Raw genomic sequence first — 19,953 nt, 5'->3', positions numbered from 1 at the left:
TTTCATTTTTCTTAGTGAAATCCAAAAGTAGTATTTTTTAGACCTTTTCGTAAGAATAGACATTTTCCCAGGGCAATCGAATGTCGTTAAGAAAAACAAACTGTCCCAATCATGTATCTCTGAATTATCGAAAAAATCCCGTTCCCGTGTCTCAAAATCTTTAAAAAATTTTTCCTTTCCCCATTTTTTCAAGTTGAAGTACACACCTTATTTTGTCTCCATAATTGGTTTTTAACTTTATGCGTATCCCAACGTCAAGCAATATTTATCAAGAGGCTTTACAATAAAAATTTCATAAAAGCTCTTCCTTACTATTCCTCAAAACCCAATTTTTTAAATTAGAATGCACATCTTTTTTACCCCCAAATTCGACTTTACGGAAATTGGAACTCCAAAAAATACTCTTCAAAATCTACATTACTTATCAACATATGTTGATCCCAACATCAATCAATACTTTTCAAATGATATATCAATACATTTGATATCATTTCAGAACAAGTTCTATTCTTAATATTCATCCGAAGATTCATTTTCAACTTGGATTAGACATCCCTTTCACTCCCAACATTGCTGTTCGAGTTTATGCATATCCCAACATCACGCAATACTTCACCTTTTGCTCTAAATTTTCCCAAAACACTTGTGAAAATTGACTAATGAAAGTTCCCGTTCAAGACAATCAAGACATGTGAAATCGTTTCAATTTTTTTTAAGAAAAATTCAAAAGTTATGTTTTTTGTGATAACATTTCCAAGGTAATGGAATGTCTTTGAAAAAAAAATACTGTCCCAGTGACGCAACTCTGACTGATGAAAATCCAATTCAAGTGTCTGATATTTTACTTTGTCAAGATAATGTGAAATCGTTTTATTTTTCTAAGAGAAATCCAAAATCAAAGTTATAATTAATAACAAAACAATAGTTATTCTTTTCGATGTTAATGGAATATCGTTAAGAAGAAGACACTGCCTCACTGATGGGTCTATGCCTTATGAAAAATATTGTTCACGTGTCTTTGATGTTCGGAAAAAATTATCTTCCTAACTCAATTTTTTTCAAGTTACAGTGCACATCTATTTTACCCCGATATTGATTTTCGTTTTGAGATGGCATTGGTGACGTGTTACCAAAAGCGGGAGCAAGAAGTTGAGCACCGTCATCAACTATTTGTTTTAGACTTACATTCTCTTTATATCGGTCACCCTCCCATATCGGTCATTTTGATGGTGTTAATTCTTGGATAAAAAAAAATTTAATCTCTTGCTGTCGTGACAACACACGTATTAATTTCCAATAAAATATCCAATACTGCTTGTTTCGTAGTTCAAACATTCATATTTACGAGCACTCAATGCTACAATAACTCTATCATGTACAAACACTTTCTTGAAATATTTCATCTTCACTTTTTAAAATAAGATACGAGTGTTTTTTTCTACCAATACAATACACTAATTACTGTCGATGACCAGCCACAGACTACCAAGGGGTCAGCCGCATAAAAAAAAAATAATCTAAAAACCATGTTCACTCAAAGATTACATGATAGTACCTGTCAAATGTGCACGTATTTTGCAAACGATTTCATTATCCAGTAATTTCGAAAAATACTCCTGAGGATCCTCTTGAAATACTTCATAAGGTTTTGATAGTACAAACAGTTATTTTACTACCATTTCATATTCCAAAAAATATCAACCGAATTTTTTATCGTAAGAACATGCAATTTCATTTAGATTTGAAAAAAAGTTGAAAAAAATTATCATGTTCAAAGAAAAAGAATTTGGCAAGAGGCAAGGGGGGAGGGATAAAAGTTTGGAGGAGGAGCGAAAATGGGGGCAGGGAAGTTGCAGGAGCAAAAAAATCAAGGCGGTAGAAAACAGATCAAGGAGAGGCAAATAAGTTGTAGGAGGAGGGTAAACAATTAGGGGGAGGGCATTGGGGCCCATGGAGGGGGGGGTTCAGTATTATAACGCTTGTATCAATTTCTTGAATGTTCACAGCCAAAAAAAGTTCCGTATTATGGGGGGAACCATATTCACGGTGTGTATTCTACTACTACTAGTCATGTGAAGGTCCAAGCTAAAAAACAGTACACGGATTGAATGCGAAAATTCAAGAATGGCTAATAGGGAGGGGAAGGTTTTAGATGAAAGATGATGTATGTCATACAGTCCCCAACAATTTGGTAACTAGAGGGATTGTAAGTGTGTTTTGATACAACGAAACTGTAGGGAAAACAGTCCCCTCAACAAAGCATACGACAAACAATACTAAACTCCTTCAATAGTACATCAGATTTCGTATCAAAACCTCTTTTACTAGACGTATCTGTTCAAAGTTTAATCTCAGTTCAACTACTGATTTTATAATAGTCCATTTTATAGCTTTTATATACACACTCAAGGTCAAAATCAAGTGTGTGACACTTTCATTATCTATCCAGATAGCTGGGCGCAGTGCTCGGATCTATTACGCCATATCATCGAAAACTTCTTAGCAGCCATCTCTAATCATTGCGCAATGCCTGTTGTCGGAATGGTACCATAAAAATCCCGGGACAATGTGTCGATCTCAAGCCACAGCAACCGTATTTCTTTTTCTATTACCGCACGTTATAACAATCTCATTACCTGTCCCGATGGCACGGCTGTCGTGAAACGTTTTATGTCTACAAGATGGGAAAGTAACATCAGGCGGATCTAGCATACTCCCTATTTCTGTCAGAGTACCTATTGAAGGGATATGAGGGGCTAGCCGCTCCAAACGGCTCCAGATACACACCCTACGTGTATTGCAATAGCTACTGAAGAGATCCGAGGGGTTATCAGCTCCAATTAGTTCTAGGTACACCCCCTACGTGTGTTACAGTATCGATTGAACGAGAAGTTAGCAACTCTAATGGCTCTAGGTATCCCCCAAATGGCTCCAGGTGCATCCCCTTTGTGTTATGCAGTATGTATTGACCCATTCTTACTTACAATTAAAAATAATTTGAAGAAAATTCTGTCAAAAGTAGCTAATCTGAAATCAGAATTCATGTTCCTCAAGCTAGTGGATTGCAGTCTTTTGCCCTGCTCACAATTCTCTTGAAAACAATTTAAATACAATCTTCCTACAGGCAGCTAGTTCTTACATACCCTGAACTAAAACCGAAGCTCACAGAGTTCGCGAGGATCCTAAAATTTGGCGGAATCTATTATTTTCTATTCATCTTGAAACTAAAATACAAGTTCATAGCCAGTTTTAAAGGAGCCTGTCTGCTTTAACAGCAATTTGCCGTCAAGAGTAACATGACGAAATAAGATTAGTATTGGAATAGAATTGCTAAAGGGATTGTAAGGATTAATTTAGCAAAAATAATAAATTCAGGATATCACTGTCAAACACTTAGTAATTCATAAGTAGAATCAATGGCGGCAAGCAGCCACGTACCACAAATCTCGTCTCTTGAGTCATTTTACTGAAACTGACACAACTGAAATTTTTATCGACTTATATAAAAAAAAACACATCCAGATTCTCACGCCACCTCCCCAACATTTTGTACACTGCCTCACTCTTGTCTATTTAAAAGTACCCTAACCAAAGCCTTTCTTCAGGTTGAATTTAAATCGACGCTTAGCTAACTTAACATAGACAATTATTAGCTCACTTAATAACTGACCCCCAAGATTTACAAAACGCTTTTTTTTATATTTTTACTGAAGAACGCTTTTTGGAATTTCTACAAAGCTAACTGAAAAAACAATTAATTCGTCCCCCTACAGATCTAGAAAATAAATTTATCTCCCTCTGCAGTTTCCAACGAAATTCGAACCAACATTTCCGTGACGCTAAGCTGCACTGTGCCATGATGAACCGTGCAGCCCTTCCCCTGACGATTTGCGAGAGTGGGGGGGAATCCAATCATTCTTAAAGACATTATTAATAGACATTTCGACTTTGATTAACAAAATGACTATCTTAAAATTCTGATCGGACAACTTTGAGAAAAAATAGGTGTGAGAGGGGAGATAGCTGTCCTCTTCTATTCTTGGCCACTTTAAAAGGGCACAAGAACTTTTAATTTCCTATAAAGCGAGCCCTCTCCCGATATTCTAGGATCACTGGTCTGATATGAACATCCCAGGGGAAAATATGAAAAACAACAACAAACGAACACGCATCCGTGATCTTACTTCTGGCAAAAAAACAAAATGCAAAATTCCACATTTTCGTATGTAGGAGCTTGAAACCCCAATAGTAGGATTGTCTGATATGCTGAATCCGATGTTGTAACTTTTATCACTTTATGTTTTGCGGGTGTTTTCCTGCTTTTTCAAAAATTGGTAAAAATTTCTCGGGCTCGTAACTTTTGATGGATAACATTAAACTTGATGAATTTTATATATTTTGGATAAACATCGAATTTCGATTCTTTTCATGCATCCATTGCTATCAAAGACTCTGTTTCTTAAAGTTTCGGTTATCGCTCTGGATCGTCCCTTACTTAAAGTTCATTACCACGAACTGTTTGATCCAAACTCATAGCAACCTATTTCATTTTTACCTGTTTCAGTAAATTCGACAGAAGGATTATCTTTTCCTTGATTGAATTTTTGAGAAATCTTGATTGAAAAGTTTTCTGGAATCACCAATCTTTTTCAAAAGAGAAAACAGGCTTTAGAAAAGGCAACAGCTCCAAAGACTGCAAAAACCCATTTTGAACGGCTGTCAGTACTTCACTAACTTCACTAAAAAGTTAGTGTCAATATTTCACTAAAAAGTTAAAGTGAGTACTTCACTAAAAAGCGACCGTTGGGCTATGGCTGTCCTATTTTATCGGTCGAAAGCAATAGTAAAGTTCTTCGTGGAAAACTGTTGGAGATCCTATTCAACTTGGAAGTCACTAAATCTGTCATGTTCAAGCAATTGTAAAACGGTGATTCATTCTGATTCTCATGGACCTTCCTCGAGGGATGATCTTAAGGTACCTCCTTTCAATCTTCACGATTCGAAACTTGTACCATTGCTCTGACTGCAGCCTAGTAAAGAACGAACCATGACCCATAGCGACAGAAAATTTAAAAGACCATTTGGTAAAAAAGCCTGTCAGGTAAAAAAGAACTCCCATTTGAACCTGATTTCGGACGGGCAACTGATATTGCGGGGAAATTTTAAAAATAAAAGTAGTACAAATGTATGGTAATTTCAAAAAAACAGCCAGAAACCCCCAAAATAATAATATCAAATCGAAATGAAAGCTGTACCATTGGAATCATCATGGTCAAAAAATTGATATAGCAGAATAACCGTACTTACCCCTGCACCTAATCATGTTTCGTTACGTCAGTTTCGTGTGTTCAATTTATTTCTTTACCAAACAGTTCGTGGTAACTAACTGCAGTAATGAGCGAGCCGGCTCAATAGTAACCGAAATTCTAATGTTGATACCAATAGATACATAGAAAGAACCTTATTTTCATGCTGATTTTAAATATGTAAGTTTCATCAAGTTTAATCCTACACATCAAAAGTTACAAGCCTGAGAAAATTTGTCTTATTTTCGAAAACAGGGAAAACACCCCATAAACATCATAGAATCTTAACAAAAATCACTCAATCAGATTCAGCGTATCAGAGAACCGTACTGTAGAAGTTTCGAGCTCCTATCTACAAAAATACAGAATTTTGTGTTTATTGCCAGAAGACAGATGACGGATGCGTGTTTATTTTTTTTTCCAGGGGTGATCATATGGACCCAGTGGTCTTAGAATGTTGTGAAAGGGCTCATTCTAACGGAAATTAAAAGTCCCAGTGCCCCTTTTAAGTGACCAAAAAATTAGAGGGTACCTAGGCCCCCTCCCAAGCTCATTTTTCCAAAGTCACCAGATCAAAATTTTGATAACTATGTCTTTGGGGACGACTTAATCCCCCACGGTCCCTGGGGGAGGGGGTGCAAGTTACAAACTTCGACCATTGTTCACATATAATAATGGTTATTTTGAAGTGTACAGACGCTTTCAGGGGGACTTTTTCACGTTGGGGGGGGGGTCGGTAAAAGGGGGTTACGTGTGAGGATCTTTCCATGGAGGAATTAATCACGAGGAAAGAAAATTTCCATGAAGGGGGCGCTTCATGTAACTCTATCTTTAGTAACTTTAAACAATTTATTCTTCGGCCTTTGTGATTCAGGGAGTCATTCTAAAAGAATTAGGACAAAATTCAAGCTTTAGTGTAAAGAGCGAGGTATTGACGACAGGGCGAACCCTCATATATGTAATAAAAATATACGAATTTAGAAGTTGGTTACGTAAGTTAATTTGTAAGTTACATATATTTATTACTAATAAAAACACTGGTGAAAAATTAAAAAGTTCTAGTTGCCTTTGAGGGAAAAACTGGAGGGAACTAGGCCTCCTCCTCTACCCCTTTTTTCTTAAAATCGTCCGATCAAAACTATGAGAAAGTCATTTAGCCAAAAAAATCAATTTGCAAATTCCGTTTTAATTATTCATGTGCGGTAAGCCAAAATCAAAACATGCATTAATTCAAAACAAACAAGTGCATTATTTAAAAAAAAACAAGTTTTTTCAATTGAAAGTAAGGAGCGACATTAAATCTTAAAATGAACAGAAATTATTCTGTATAATGAAAGGGGCTGTTCCCTCCTCAACGCCCCAATCTTTACGCTAATGTTTGACTCTTTCTCACAACTCTACTTTTTAAAACCATATCAAACTTTATCGCAAAGAATGATACGTTGATGAGGGGACACCCTTTTATATACGGAATAATTTCTGTTCGTTTTAAGTTTTAATGTCGCTCTTTACTTTCAGTTTTAAAAACTATTTTTTTTTTATTTAATAAAAAAGAAGACCGACGTGACAAATCAGAATTAGGAGCAGAAAAGTTTTAAGTAGATCTGAAACACTCAAAATTCAGAAAACAAAATTCAAAATTCAGAAAATTCAGCTTCAAAATTCAGTTAAGTGACAGTTTTACAGAATTCTACACATATTACGAGCCTACGTTGGCCTATATAATATAGGGCTATATAATAGGCTATATAATATATAGCCTATATAATAAGGCTATATAATATATAGCCTACGTTGCACAAACCTCGAAGCAATAAATTTCTGCTTTGTAAGCTTCAATATCGCTCTTTATTTCCATAACTTTGCTTTTCCAATCACAGTCAGTGTTAGTCCTCTAAGCTAACAGTTTTATAATACGAGTTGGTAAATAGTGTCTGCTTGTTTAAAAGAATAGAAACCAAACTTAAAAAAGCATCCACCTTGAACACCAAACTAAATACCAGAAAAATGTTCAAACTAAACTTAAAACTATAGCAGCTTGTACCATTCACAGCGAAAGTTTTACTTAAAAATTATCAACAAAAAGTCTTAAATTTAATTAATCAATAAAATTAATTCCTTAATTTTGTCACACGAAAAATTAAGACATTAAAAACGGGTGTAATAATATAATTAAGAATGTGAGTAAAATGTTTTTCCATGAAAAAAGAATAATAATTAGTGTTCAGTGCGCGAGAACATGTTTGGAAATAAATATTAAGAAAGCCGAGTGGCTTAAACCAGGAAAACATAAGGATAAGGTGGTGATATCAAAAAAAGGTTAAGGATGCGGCAATAGACCGTTAAGATTTTAACCGACGGTGCTTATATCGGTCTCAAGGCCCTTCAGCCAGGAAGTGCAATGGGGGATGAATGCCAGCCATTCTGTGCTTTTGCACACCCTTCCTGTTTACCTTCCCCAGATTTCTCCAGGTACGCATTTAGAGCTGGTTCGACTCTGGCTGAGAACACAGAGTCACGCCACTGACCCCCCTCTCAATTCAAATCATTGAGTACACTATGATTTGAACCCTCGCCCTCTTGAAAAAAGGATCCTAAATCCAGCGCACCAATCCACTCGGCGTGGGGAAAATCCATCAATCGACTCGACTAAATCCACTCGATTAACGAGAAAATCCATGAGGGACAATAGCTTTACTAATTAGGCAGCAATATTAGTAAAGATGGTGATTTTCAACGAAAATTTCCGCGGTTTTCAACGACAGGAAGATTTAAAAATTATATTAGCCAAAACGTAGGATGTTTCACCACTGAAAAAAAATGGAGGAACATGAATACAAGTCTTTGATTTAAGACTTTGATGCAAACAAACTACTAGTTATCAAGCATGGGCATGAAATAATTGGGAGAATTCGAAAAATTGACATATGCAAGATGTTTTTCAGGGTGTTTGTCTAAGCATAATTTTTTGTACTCACTTGACTGACTATACATCAAACATTAAGTTGCAATAAAAATGTAATTCCATCCAACTTTTTCTAGAGGTACAACGAAAAAAGAATTAAGTTAGGCAGGGTTTTACAGATGAAAATGTTCCCCAAAAGTTTGGCCATCTAACTGGGGCTAATCAAAAACCAGCAAGTCCTCGCATGGGGCGGTAAAAAAAAAAGTAAAGGATACGGCATTAGACTTTACAGTCCGTACCGCCGGTGCTGATCTCCGTGTCTTGGCCCTTCAGCCAGGAAGTGCAATGGAGGGTTTGGGGCCAAACATCCTGTGCTTTCGCACACCCTTCCTGTTTACCTTCCCCAGATTTCTCCAGGTACCCATTTTAGAGCTGGGTCGACTCTGGCTAAGCTTACAGAGTCACGCCACTGACCCCCGTCCCAAACTGAAGAATTGGGTACACCGGGATTCGAACCCGCGTCCTCTCAAACAAAGGGTCCCGAATCCTTTGTCTGAGAGGCTTCCCGCATGGGAAGAGGCTTCTCATGCTTCCCGCATGGGGCGGGAAGATGACAAAACAAAAGATTTAAAGGAGCGTGAGGGAAACTTTGAAAAGATTGTGGTGAAGAAAGAGTGCAGAGCTGTGTTGGCCTGACGCGATTTGGTACTTCTATTGGTTCTTGGTAGTAGCGGCAGAATTGTAAAGCAAACTTTACACCATTTTCTATGGCGTTTTTCACACCGACAGATCGTTCTACCAGTGTCTGAGATTATTAGAATCCCAACAATACCATGTTAGAAGTAAAGCAACATTACAGCTCTAAGAAAATACAAGTTGGTTATACTTCAAGCAATAAAACTTAGCATGGTTCCCATTGAATCTGATGAAGATTTCTCAATTGAATCTTTTTTTAGTTGCAATTTTTAAAATTTACTGCTACAGTGCCTCCTAAAATAAGTTGCAGGCCCCATTGTTATTAATAAATAGCTCTTTTATTAAGCAAGCCAAATGCAATAACAGTTGCAAAAATAATAATCAAATAATTAAATTGCTTCATGTGCGACTCTTAAACATCTTTTTTACAACATAAAGCTTGTAGTCTATGTGTTTTTTTATTTGTATGCTATTTTTTGGTATGTTTTTATGTAGTATGTCATTGGTATGTTGCATGTTATTGGTATGTTATACCAAATTTTGGTATGTTATAGCCGAGATTCCGCTTTTTCGATCTATTTAGCCACATTTTTGAATTTTACTCTTTTTTTCGATTTACAGAAACATTTTGAAAAGGTTACAAAAACAAATAGAGATTGAAAAATGTTCAAATATTTCAAATGTATCAAATGATCTAGGCATCCTTTCGTTTCCGTTCAAGTGGTATTTCAGTTCGTAATGAAATGCTTAGCCAAAATACAAAAACAAAAAGACAATAAAATTATAGTTTTCTCGCGCAGTATTTAGGAAAAACTTGGGCGGAGGGAGAATTTCCCGCTCCTAATTCATGTTTTTTGGGAAATAATTCAAAATATTGCGCAACTTTGTGTGCCCATAAGCTAATATCTGTCACAATAGCCACTTCAGTATTCCTTGATATTGAAATTCTTTATCAAAAGATTTTCATTTTATCATAAAGACTTGTATGGCTGTAAAAGCTGAAAAATATGTATTCTTATTAGCATCTTTGGAAGGAGTAAACCCAATGGTAAACACAAAGAAGGCAGTGGGAGGGACTAGCATATTTCCATATCAGAATTTCTGACACGCTTGATGTTACAATGTCCACTAGCCTGGTATTTATACACAGTTAATCCTATTCCTTTTACAAATAATTATTACGCTTCACTGGATAATTGATATGAAAATTGGCAATTTTTCAACCTTTCGATGAACCAGAAAACCGTTGATAATGCTAAAAAATCTGGCACATTTCACTGCGGGTCTAGCCCCCTCCCGAAAAATTCCTTCTCGGAAAATTCCTCCCTTGGAAAATACTCCCCACCCGCATATTCACCCTGGATAATTGGTTTATGTCACAATACGATTACTGTGGTCATAGAAACTCCAGAGAATACTAATTCGGTCGGAAATTGATAATTCTAGTCCTTTTTTATGAGTCCGTTTTTTAAGTCCCTTTTTATAAGTCGACAGTGATTGGGGATTAACCAGCCATTGTCCTTAAACCTGTTTTGGGTACCCCTTTCATTTTGTTACCCCTTAGGACATCTGATCAATATTTTGAGGTATATATTTTGTACTTTCCCTGTGGTTGCTCAATTTTGCTGGTGGGGGAATTATCCAGGGTGGTGAGAATTATCCAGAAAAATTTTAGGGGGAGGGGGTGCCGGCTCCCTTGACTACACCTCTGTGGTCTACTGAAAAAGATAGTAAATTTCAGACTCTTTAGGAACCATGCTATGGCAATATTTCTTTCGCCAAGAATTCTACCAAAAGGCGTGCAAAAAGGAACACAAAACCACTTACGCTGGACTGGCTGCTACAGCTTGGCTTACACCGCCAACTGTGTTCTCAACTTTTTGGTATCTAAGAGTAAAAAAAAAAGCTCAATGCGCAAATCTATGAACACTGGGGTAGTATTCTCCCCAAAACAGTGCGTTGTCATGACAATTGTATGAATCAAGACTCATAACCTAACAAACACAGAAAAATTAGAGTTTACTCGTAAATAAATTTTGTGACAGAAATATCCTGTTGGGTGATCAAACAGTTCGTGGTAACGAACTGTAGTAAGGAGCGACCCGGCTCAATAGAAACCAAAACTCTAAAAAATGGTATTTTGATACCAATAGCTACATCAAAAGAATCACATTTTAATGCTGATTTTAAATATATAAGTTTCATCAAGTTTAGTCTTACGCATCAAAAGTTACGAGCCTGAGACAATTTGCGTTATTTTAGAAAATAGGGGGAAACACCCCCTAAAAGTCATAGAATTTTAACGAAAATTACACCATCAGATTCAGCGTATCAGAGAACCCTACTGTAGAAGTTTCAAGCTCCTATCTACAAAAATGTGGAATTTTGTATTTTTTGCCAGAAGGCAGATCACGGATGCGTGTTTATTTGTTTCTTTTTTTCCCCAGGGGTGATCGTATCGACCCAGTTGTCCTAGAATGTTGCGAGAGGGCTCATTCTAACGGAAATGAAAAGGTCTAGTGCCCTTTTTATGTGACCAAAAAAATTGGAGGGCACCTAGGCCCGCTCCCACGCTAATTATTTTCCCAAAGTCAACGGATCAAAATTCTGAGATAGCCATGTTATTCAGCGTAGTCGAAAAACCTTATAACTATGTCTTTGGTGACGACTTACTCCTCCACAGTCCCCGTAAGAGGGGCTACAAGTTACAAACTTTGACCAGTGCTTACATATAGTAATGGTTATTGGGAAGTGTAGAGGCGTTTTCAGGAGGAATTTTTGGGTGGGGGGAGGGGTTGAGAAGAGGGGGATATACTGGGGGAACTTTCCATCGGGGAATTTGTCATGGAGGGGAAGAAAATTTCCATGAAGGGAGCGCTGGATTTACTAGCATTATTTCAAAAAAAAAAACAATGAAAAAATAAATATGAAAAAGTTTTTTTCAGCTGGAAGTAAGGAGCAGCATTAAAACTTAAAACAAACAGAAATTATTACCCATATGAGGGGCTCACCTCCTCTTAATACCTCGCTCTTTACGCTAAAGTATTTTTAGTAATGTCATCCATTTATTCTACGGCTTTTGTGATTCAGGGGTCATTCTTAATGAATTGGGACAAAATTTAAGATTTAATGCAAAGAGAGAGGTACTGACGAGGGGGCAAACCCTCTCATATGTGTAATAAAAACATAAGAATAAAATTTCTTTACGTAAGCTAATTTATAAGTTACGTATATCTTTTACTAATAAAAAGATTCGTAAAAAATCATAAGTTCTAGTTGCCTTTTTAATTAACCAAAAATTGGAGGGCAACTAGGCTTCCTCCCCCGCACTTTTTTTCTCAAAATCATTCGATCAAAATTATGAGAAAGCCATTTAGCCAAAGAAAAATAAATATGCAAATTTTGTTTTAATTGTTCCTCTGCGGAGGGCCAAAATCAAAACATGCATTGATTCAAAAACGGTCAGAAATTAAATAAAAAACAAGTTTTTTCAACTGAAAGTTAGGAGCAACATTAAAACTCAAAACGAACAGAAATTACTTCTTATTTGAAAAGGGCTGCTTCCTCATCAACGTCCCGCTCTTTACGCTAAAGTTTTTTACTGTTTTAAAAAGAAGAGTTGAGAGAAAGAGTCAAACTTTAGCGTAAAGAGCGGGACGTTGATCAGGAAGCAGCCCTTTTCATATACGAAGTATATGAAAAGTATATGAAAGTATATGACGTCATGAAGTTAGTTGTCGTCATTTTTGCTATAACGGTGACGTCATTAAAGATATTTAAGACATATATGTTCACGTAGAAATCTATTAATGTTTAATTTTAAAATGACTGATGAACTTACAATGGCAAAAGCCGATGAAGACGCTCAAAGAGTCTATGCCAAAAAACTTGCTGCTGATAGAGAAAGTCAGAAAAGAAAGCGTGCCGAGGAATCAAAAGAACAGCAAGGAAACAGGCTTGAGGCTGATAGAGAAAGAAAGAACAGAAAGCGTGCCGAGGAACTACCAGAGCAACGCGAAAGCAGACTTGCTGCTAAAAAAGAAAGTGAAAAAAGAAGGCGTGCCGAGGAATCACAAAAACAGCAAGAAATCAGGCTTGCTGCTGATAGAGAAAGTAAGAAAAGAAAGCGTGCCGAGGAATCACAAGAACAGCAAGAAATCAGGCTTAATGCTGATAGAGAAAGTAAGAAAAGAAAGCGTGCCGAGGAATCAGAGCAACCTGAAAGTTATCGCCTGGCATTCAGGTACAGCCCAGTCGATGATTATAGCTTGAGTAGATGTGTTCAAATCGGGACAATGTCTAAAATTTGTCCCTATTGCAAGGCCTTGAAATTCAATGGTGAAACAATGGGAATGTGTTGCGCCTCAGGAAAAGTTAAACTTCCTCTATTGGCTGCACCACCAGAGCCATTGAAGACTTTCCTTACTGGAACTACGTCAGAATCTAAGCGTTTTTTGTCACAAATCAGAAAATACAACTCATGTTTCCAAATGAAGTCGTTTGGAGCCCAAATCGAAAATCTAGATCAATTTATGTCTACTTTCAAAGTAAAAGGGCAAATTTATCATAGAGCAGGGTCCCTTCTACCATTCTCAGGCGAGAATCATAAATTTTTACAATTGTACTTCATCAGTGATAGAAATTCTGAATTGAATGCACGTTGCGAAATTTCTCCCAACGTTGAAAGGACAATCGTTTCCCAATTGCAACATCTTTTCCACGAAAATAATAATTTAGTGCGTCTGTTCAAAACAGCCATCGATTTGATGCCTACTGATACGCATAAAATTGTTATTTCCGCTGACAAAACGCCTCCTGGCCAACATGTGCGTAGATACAATGCTCCAACTATCGACGAAGTGGCAATCGTTATGGTCGGTGATCAGTTTTTACCTCGAGATATTATTCTTCATAAGCGAAACGCTCAGTTGTTAAGAATTGCTGAAACTCATCGATGCTACGATGCCCTACAATATCCTATCATTTTTTGGGATGGAGCCGACGGCTTATCACTTTAATATTAAATTGATGAATCCAGCCACTAACAAAGAAATGAATAAGAAATGCAGTGCAATGCATTATTATTCCTATAGACTAATGATTCGGCAGGATGAAGAAAATTATATTTTAAAATGCCGTGAATTGTTTCACCAATTTGTCGTTGATATGTATGCTAAAATTGAATCAGAACGTTTGCTATATATCCGCCTGAATCAGACCAAGCTCCGCTCTGAACAATACATTCATTTGCGAGACGCAGTTATAAATGACGGTAATACCACAAACGTTGGAAGATTAACAATTTTACCTTCGTCATATGCTGGCAGTCCCCGTCATATGCATGAATATGCTCAAGATGCTATTGCGTATGTTCGTCTCTATGGTCGTCCAGATTTATTTATTACATTTACATGTAATCAATCTTGGGACGAGATACTGCAGCTTTTACTTCAAGGACAATCGGCGGTTCATAGGCATGACATTACGGCCTGTGTCTTCCGGCAAAAGTTGAAATCACTGATAAACTACATAGTAAAACTTGAAGTGTTTGGGTCAGTGCGATGCTGGATGTACTCAGTGGAATGGCAAAAACGAGGTTTGCCACACGCACATATACTAATCTGGCTACATAAAAAAATTACTTCGAACAAAATTGATGATGTGATTTCCGCTGAAATACCTGATAAAAATGTCGATAAGGGGTTACATGATATTATTGTAAAAAATATGATACATGGACCTTGCGGTGCAATGGCACGCGACTTGTCGTAAAAAAAACAATGGAAAACCTAATAGAGGCCACAATCTTGACAGGGCCTTTTGAGGGTGAGGCTGTTCTTATTCCTCGCATTCCCATGATTCCAACGGATCTGCCTTTTCAATTTAAAAGATTGCAATTCCCAATTCGATTAGCATTTGCAATCACCATTAACAAAGCTCAAGGTCAATCATTAGAAAAATGTGGTATAGATCTTAATACTGATTGTTTTTCCCATGGACAATTGTACGTTGCATGTTCGAGGGTCGGTAAACCTGACAATCTATTTATATGCAGCGACAATTGGACAGCGAAGAATGTTGTATATTCGCAAGTTTTACGCAGTTAATTTGTATTGTATCTATCTATCTATATAAAAACGAGTTGTGTGTATGCATGTTTGTTTGTTTGTAAAAAGAGCGTTTGCATATGACGTCATTATTAGTACATACGGCTTTGTATATGCACAGACAATGGGAAAGCCAAGAATGTTGTATATTCGCAATTTTTACGTAGTTTAACTCCTGCAGACGAAATGAATGCTTGCCTGAAAAATTCTAATTTATGGGTACACGTAAAAATATTAAAATTAACTACAAATATGCGTGTCCGATTGCAAAACGATGACTCTGGTCAAACATTTTCAGATCAATTGCTGGCAATTGGAAACGGAAAGCTCCCAGTAGTGGGAAAGCCAAGAATGTTGTATATTCGCAATTTTTACGTAGTTTGAAACACATATATAAATCTATCTATATTCACAGATGGGACACAGGGACACAACTACAATGGCGCGTAACTAATATGGCGCGTAACGACTTACGCACGCGGGGGGGCTTGGAGGGCGCGAAGCGCCCCACCAACTAGGTGTTGGGGTGGCGCGAAGCGCCACCCCAACAGCTAGTATATATATATATATCTATCTATATAAAAATAAGTTGTCTGTCTGTGGATGGATGGATGGATGTGTCAGGTGACGTCACCTGAAAAAACTGGATTAGGTGACGTCTAAACTGAAAAAACTAAAAAAAGGCAAAAACTACAAAAAAAACTAAAAACTAATAAAAAAAATAAAAAAGCTAAAAAACTAAAAAAACTATAAAGGTAAAAACCAATAAAAAACTAAAAAAAAAACTGAAAAAACTAAAAAAAGGCAAAAACTACAAAAAAAAACTAAAAACTAATAAAAAAAGTAAAAAAGCTAAAAAACTAAAAAAACTAAAAAAACTAAAAAAAGGTAAAAAACTAAAAAAAATAAAAAATAAAAAAAAACTAAAAAAAAGGAAAAAACTGAAAAATAAGCTAAAATAAAGGTAAATAAAAAGGTCAATAAAAAACTAAAAAAAAAACTGAAAAAACTAAAAAAAGGCAAAAACTACAAAAAAAAACTAAAAACTAATAAAAAAAGTAAAAAAGCTAAAAAACTAAAAAAACTAAAAAAACTAAAAAAAGGTAAAAAACTAAAAAAAAATAAAAAATAAAAAAAAATAAAAAAAAGGAAAAAACTGAAAAATAAGCTAAAATAAAGGTAAAAACCAATAAAAAACTAAAAAAAAAGGAAAAAACTAATAAATGACGACACTCAAAGAGAAAGCGACCAGGACAAAAGGAATGTTCGATTAGCAATCAACAAAGCACCGGGACACAGGGAGTATAAATGACGACCAGGACATAAGTAAAAAAAAAAAAACTATCTATATATATAAAAATAAGTTGTCTGTGGATCTGTGGATCGTGGATCAGGTGACGTCACCTGAAAAAACTGGATCAGGTGACGTCAAAACTGAAAAAACTAAAAAAAGGCAAAAACTACAAAAAAACTAAAAACTAATAAAAAAAATAAAAAAGCTAAAAAACTAAAAAAACTAAAAAAAGGCAAAAACTACAAAAAAAACTAAAAACTAATAAAAAAGCTAAAAAACTAAAAAAACTAAAAAAAAGGCAAAAACTACAAAAAAACTAAAAACTAATAAAAAAAATAAAAAAGCTAAAAAACTAAAAAAACTAAAAAAACTAAAAAAAGGTAAAAAACTAAAAAAACTAAAAACTAAAAAAAAAACTAAAAAAGGTAAAAACTAAAAGAACTAAAAAAGAAAAAAATAAATGACGACACTCAAAGAGAAAGCGACCAGGACAAAAGGAATGTTCGATTAGCAATCAACAAAGCACCGGGACACAGGGAGCATAAATGACGACCAGGACACAAGTAAAAAAAAAATTAACAAAACTAAAAAGAAGGTAAAAACTACAAAAAAACTAAAAAGAAAAAAAACTAAAAACTAATAAAAAAACTAAAAAATCTAAAAATCTAAATAAACTAAAAAAGAAAAAAAAAGGAAAAAAATAAAGGAGAAAAACAAAACTAAAAAACGAATGTATATACAGACCGGTACACCGGGATACAAATGACGACCGGGACACAGGGAATATAAATAACGACCGGGACACAGGGACACAACTACAACGGGGACACCGGGGGAAACAGGGGGATATAAATGACGACCGGGACAAAAAAACTAAAAAGAAATAAAAACTAAAAACTAATAAAAAAAACTAAAAAATCTAAAAATCTAAATAAGCTAAAAAAGAAAAAAAAAGGAAAAAAATAAAGGAGAAAAACAAAACTAAAAAACGAATGTATATACAGACCGGGACACCGGGATACAAATGATGACCGGGACCCGGGACACAGGGAATATAAATGACGACCGGGACACAGGGACACAACTACAACGGGGACACCGGGGGAAACAGGGGGATGTAAATGACGACCGGGACACCGGGACAGGGAATGGTCGATTAGCAATCACCATCAACAAAGCTCAAGGGCAATCATTAGAATCATGAGGTATAGATCTGAATACAGATTGTTTTCCCATGGACCATTATATGTTGCATGTTCAAGAGTCGGTAAACCTGACAATCTATTTATATGCAAAGACAATGGGACAGCAAAGAATGTTGTATATTCGCAAGTTTTACGTAGTTAAAACCATATATATATATATATATCTATATTCACAGGTGGGACATAGGGACACAACTACAATGGCGCGTAACTATTATGGCGCGTAACGACTTACGCGCGCGGGGGGGCTTGGGGGGGGGCGCGAAGCGCCCCCACCAACTAGGTGTTGGGGTGGCGCGAAGCGCCACCCCAACAGCTAGTATATATATATATATATATATATATATATATATATATATATATATATATATATATATATATATATATATATATATATATATATATATATATATATATATATATATATATATATATATATATATATATATATATATATATATGTATATATATACATAAAATCCATAAGGTTTAATGTCATCCATCAAAAGCTAACAGCCTGAAAAAATAGTTACTGAAGATTATGAATGTGATTTTTTATATAGGGGAAGTACCTAATGATTTTAGGAAAACCTTAATTAAACCACTATATAGGAAAGGTGACAAGATTGAGTGTCGTAATTATCAAGGCATTAGTCTGATCTCAGTAGGTAGCAAATTACTTAGTAATATGATACTTTTTAGACTGGGAGATGCTGTAGACAAAGTTTTAAGAGACGAATAGTGCGGTTTTAGAAAAGGTAAAGGATGTGTCGACTATATTTTCATTAGGTTAATAATTGAAAAGTGCCTTAATTGTCAAACACCTTTGGTCCTCAGTTTTATAGATTATGAGCAAGCGCTCGATTCTATTGATAGAAGAGCTTTAGCAAAGGTTTTATCCTGATATGGTATATCAGACAACTAAATTAAAGTGATTAGTGCTATGTACGACAACAATACTGCTGCGGTTAAGGTCGGAAATGAAGATAACAGCTGGTTTTGTATTAAATCAGGAGTTAAGCAGGGTGTGTTCTATCACCCTTTACATGGATCATTTTGATGGACTTTGCCACAAGGAGCACAGAAAAGGCGGTGAGGGACCACGGAATCAATGGAGAGAAAAAACTCTCCTGGACACTTATTATGCTAATGATTTGAGCATACTAGATGAAAGTGTGAGCAAAATGATTGAACTTTTAGATGTTTCGCGAATTCAAAGTGCTAGCTAGAATGGCTTTAAGAATTAATGTAAAGAAGAGAAAGACACAAAGACTAAGAATAAGTGGAGACGAAAAGGTGACGTCGGATAACGAAAAGATTGATCAGGTGGGCAGCTTCACTTACCTTGGTAAGTATTATAAGTAAAGACGGTTGGAGCAGTCAACATGTCAATAGTAGAATAGCCAAGGTTCAGGATGTTTTTTCACAGTTAAAAAAAAGTTTGAAAGAATAAGAAGATAAGTCTACAAGCCTAGATTAGAATATTGGAAGCTACAGTGATAACAGTGGTCAAATAGGGCTTTGAAGCATGGGCGCTCCAAAGAGCGGATGAAGATTTACTAGATGTTTCCCAGAGAAACTGCCTAAGGATTGTCCTAGGTACCCGGCTGACTCATTCCCTATGGTTCAGTCTCTCTTTCTAGGGCTATAATGAAAGAAAGGTTGAGAAGGCTAGGCCACGTTCTGCGGATGAAGGATGACAGATTGCCAAAGATTTTCCTTTTTGGCCAACCGTCTGGGGCTACACGGAAAGTAGGTCGTCCACATCTAAGGTGGGAGGATGTCATAAAGAAGGATTTAAAGAAATTGGGAACTTCCTGAGAGGGTGTAAAGAGGGAGGCTTTGAATGAATTGGGATGGAGAAGGTGCGTGCGTAACTTTATTAGCCTCAAGCGGCTCGGTGCTTTGGCGAGTTATTAGTAATAGTAGTAGTCGTAGTAGTATATAGTTTTTTCCAGAGGCAAAGTCCAAGATGCGGGTTTTTTTATTCCCAGGGGTGAACATATCAGACCTACAGTCATAGAAGATCGAAAAAGAGCTCAAATTGTGCAATAGCGATTACAAAGGAGGGGTGGCGATTCATTTTGTAGGCGGGAGGGGAGAGCAGATGACTCAAAGCGTTCATTTTAGTTTAATTCTCAATTATTAATAAATTATTTCAATTCTCACTGATCCTTCAGATAAATATAGAATGATTTTTGGGAGCAGATGAAAAATCTGTATCTTATTCCTCTCGATTCCCGGGCTAGTCCCTCTTCACCAAGAATATTTTTTTTCTACACCTTTATTATTTGATTCTGAGGGTGGGGGAGGTAATAGTGCCTCTCCCATTTCAACCCTCTTTCTATGCAGCCTAAAACATTATATTCGCATGCCTACCGGCACGGAGGTGTAAAACACAAGGGGGCATCATAAGCCTTACCAGGAAATTTCTTAGGCG

General features: G+C 36.1%; 1 protein-coding gene across 6 annotated transcripts in view; it reads right to left on the bottom strand.

The window, feature by feature from the left end:
* LOC136035161 (tumor protein D54-like) overlaps nucleotides 1-19,953 on the bottom strand; it is a 165,042-nt gene that overhangs the window by 81,642 nt on the left and 63,447 nt on the right. For 3 of the 6 annotated variants that reach the window (XM_065716719.1, XM_065716718.1, XM_065716720.1), the window contains one exon: nucleotides 10,735-10,794. The exons of the other annotated variants lie outside the window; for them this stretch is intronic. In XM_065716719.1, coding sequence (XP_065572791.1) covers nucleotides 10,735-10,794 — 60 coding nt within the window. The remainder of the gene's footprint in view (nucleotides 1-10,734; nucleotides 10,795-19,953) is intronic. 6 annotated transcript variants of the gene reach the window in all.

This window comes from Artemia franciscana, chromosome 14, assembly GCF_032884065.1.
Source record: "Artemia franciscana chromosome 14, ASM3288406v1, whole genome shotgun sequence".
Taxonomy (NCBI): Eukaryota; Metazoa; Arthropoda; class Branchiopoda; order Anostraca; family Artemiidae; genus Artemia; species Artemia franciscana.
Note: the sequence above shows the minus strand (reverse complement) of the source record. Positions and strands in the feature narration are given on the sequence as shown.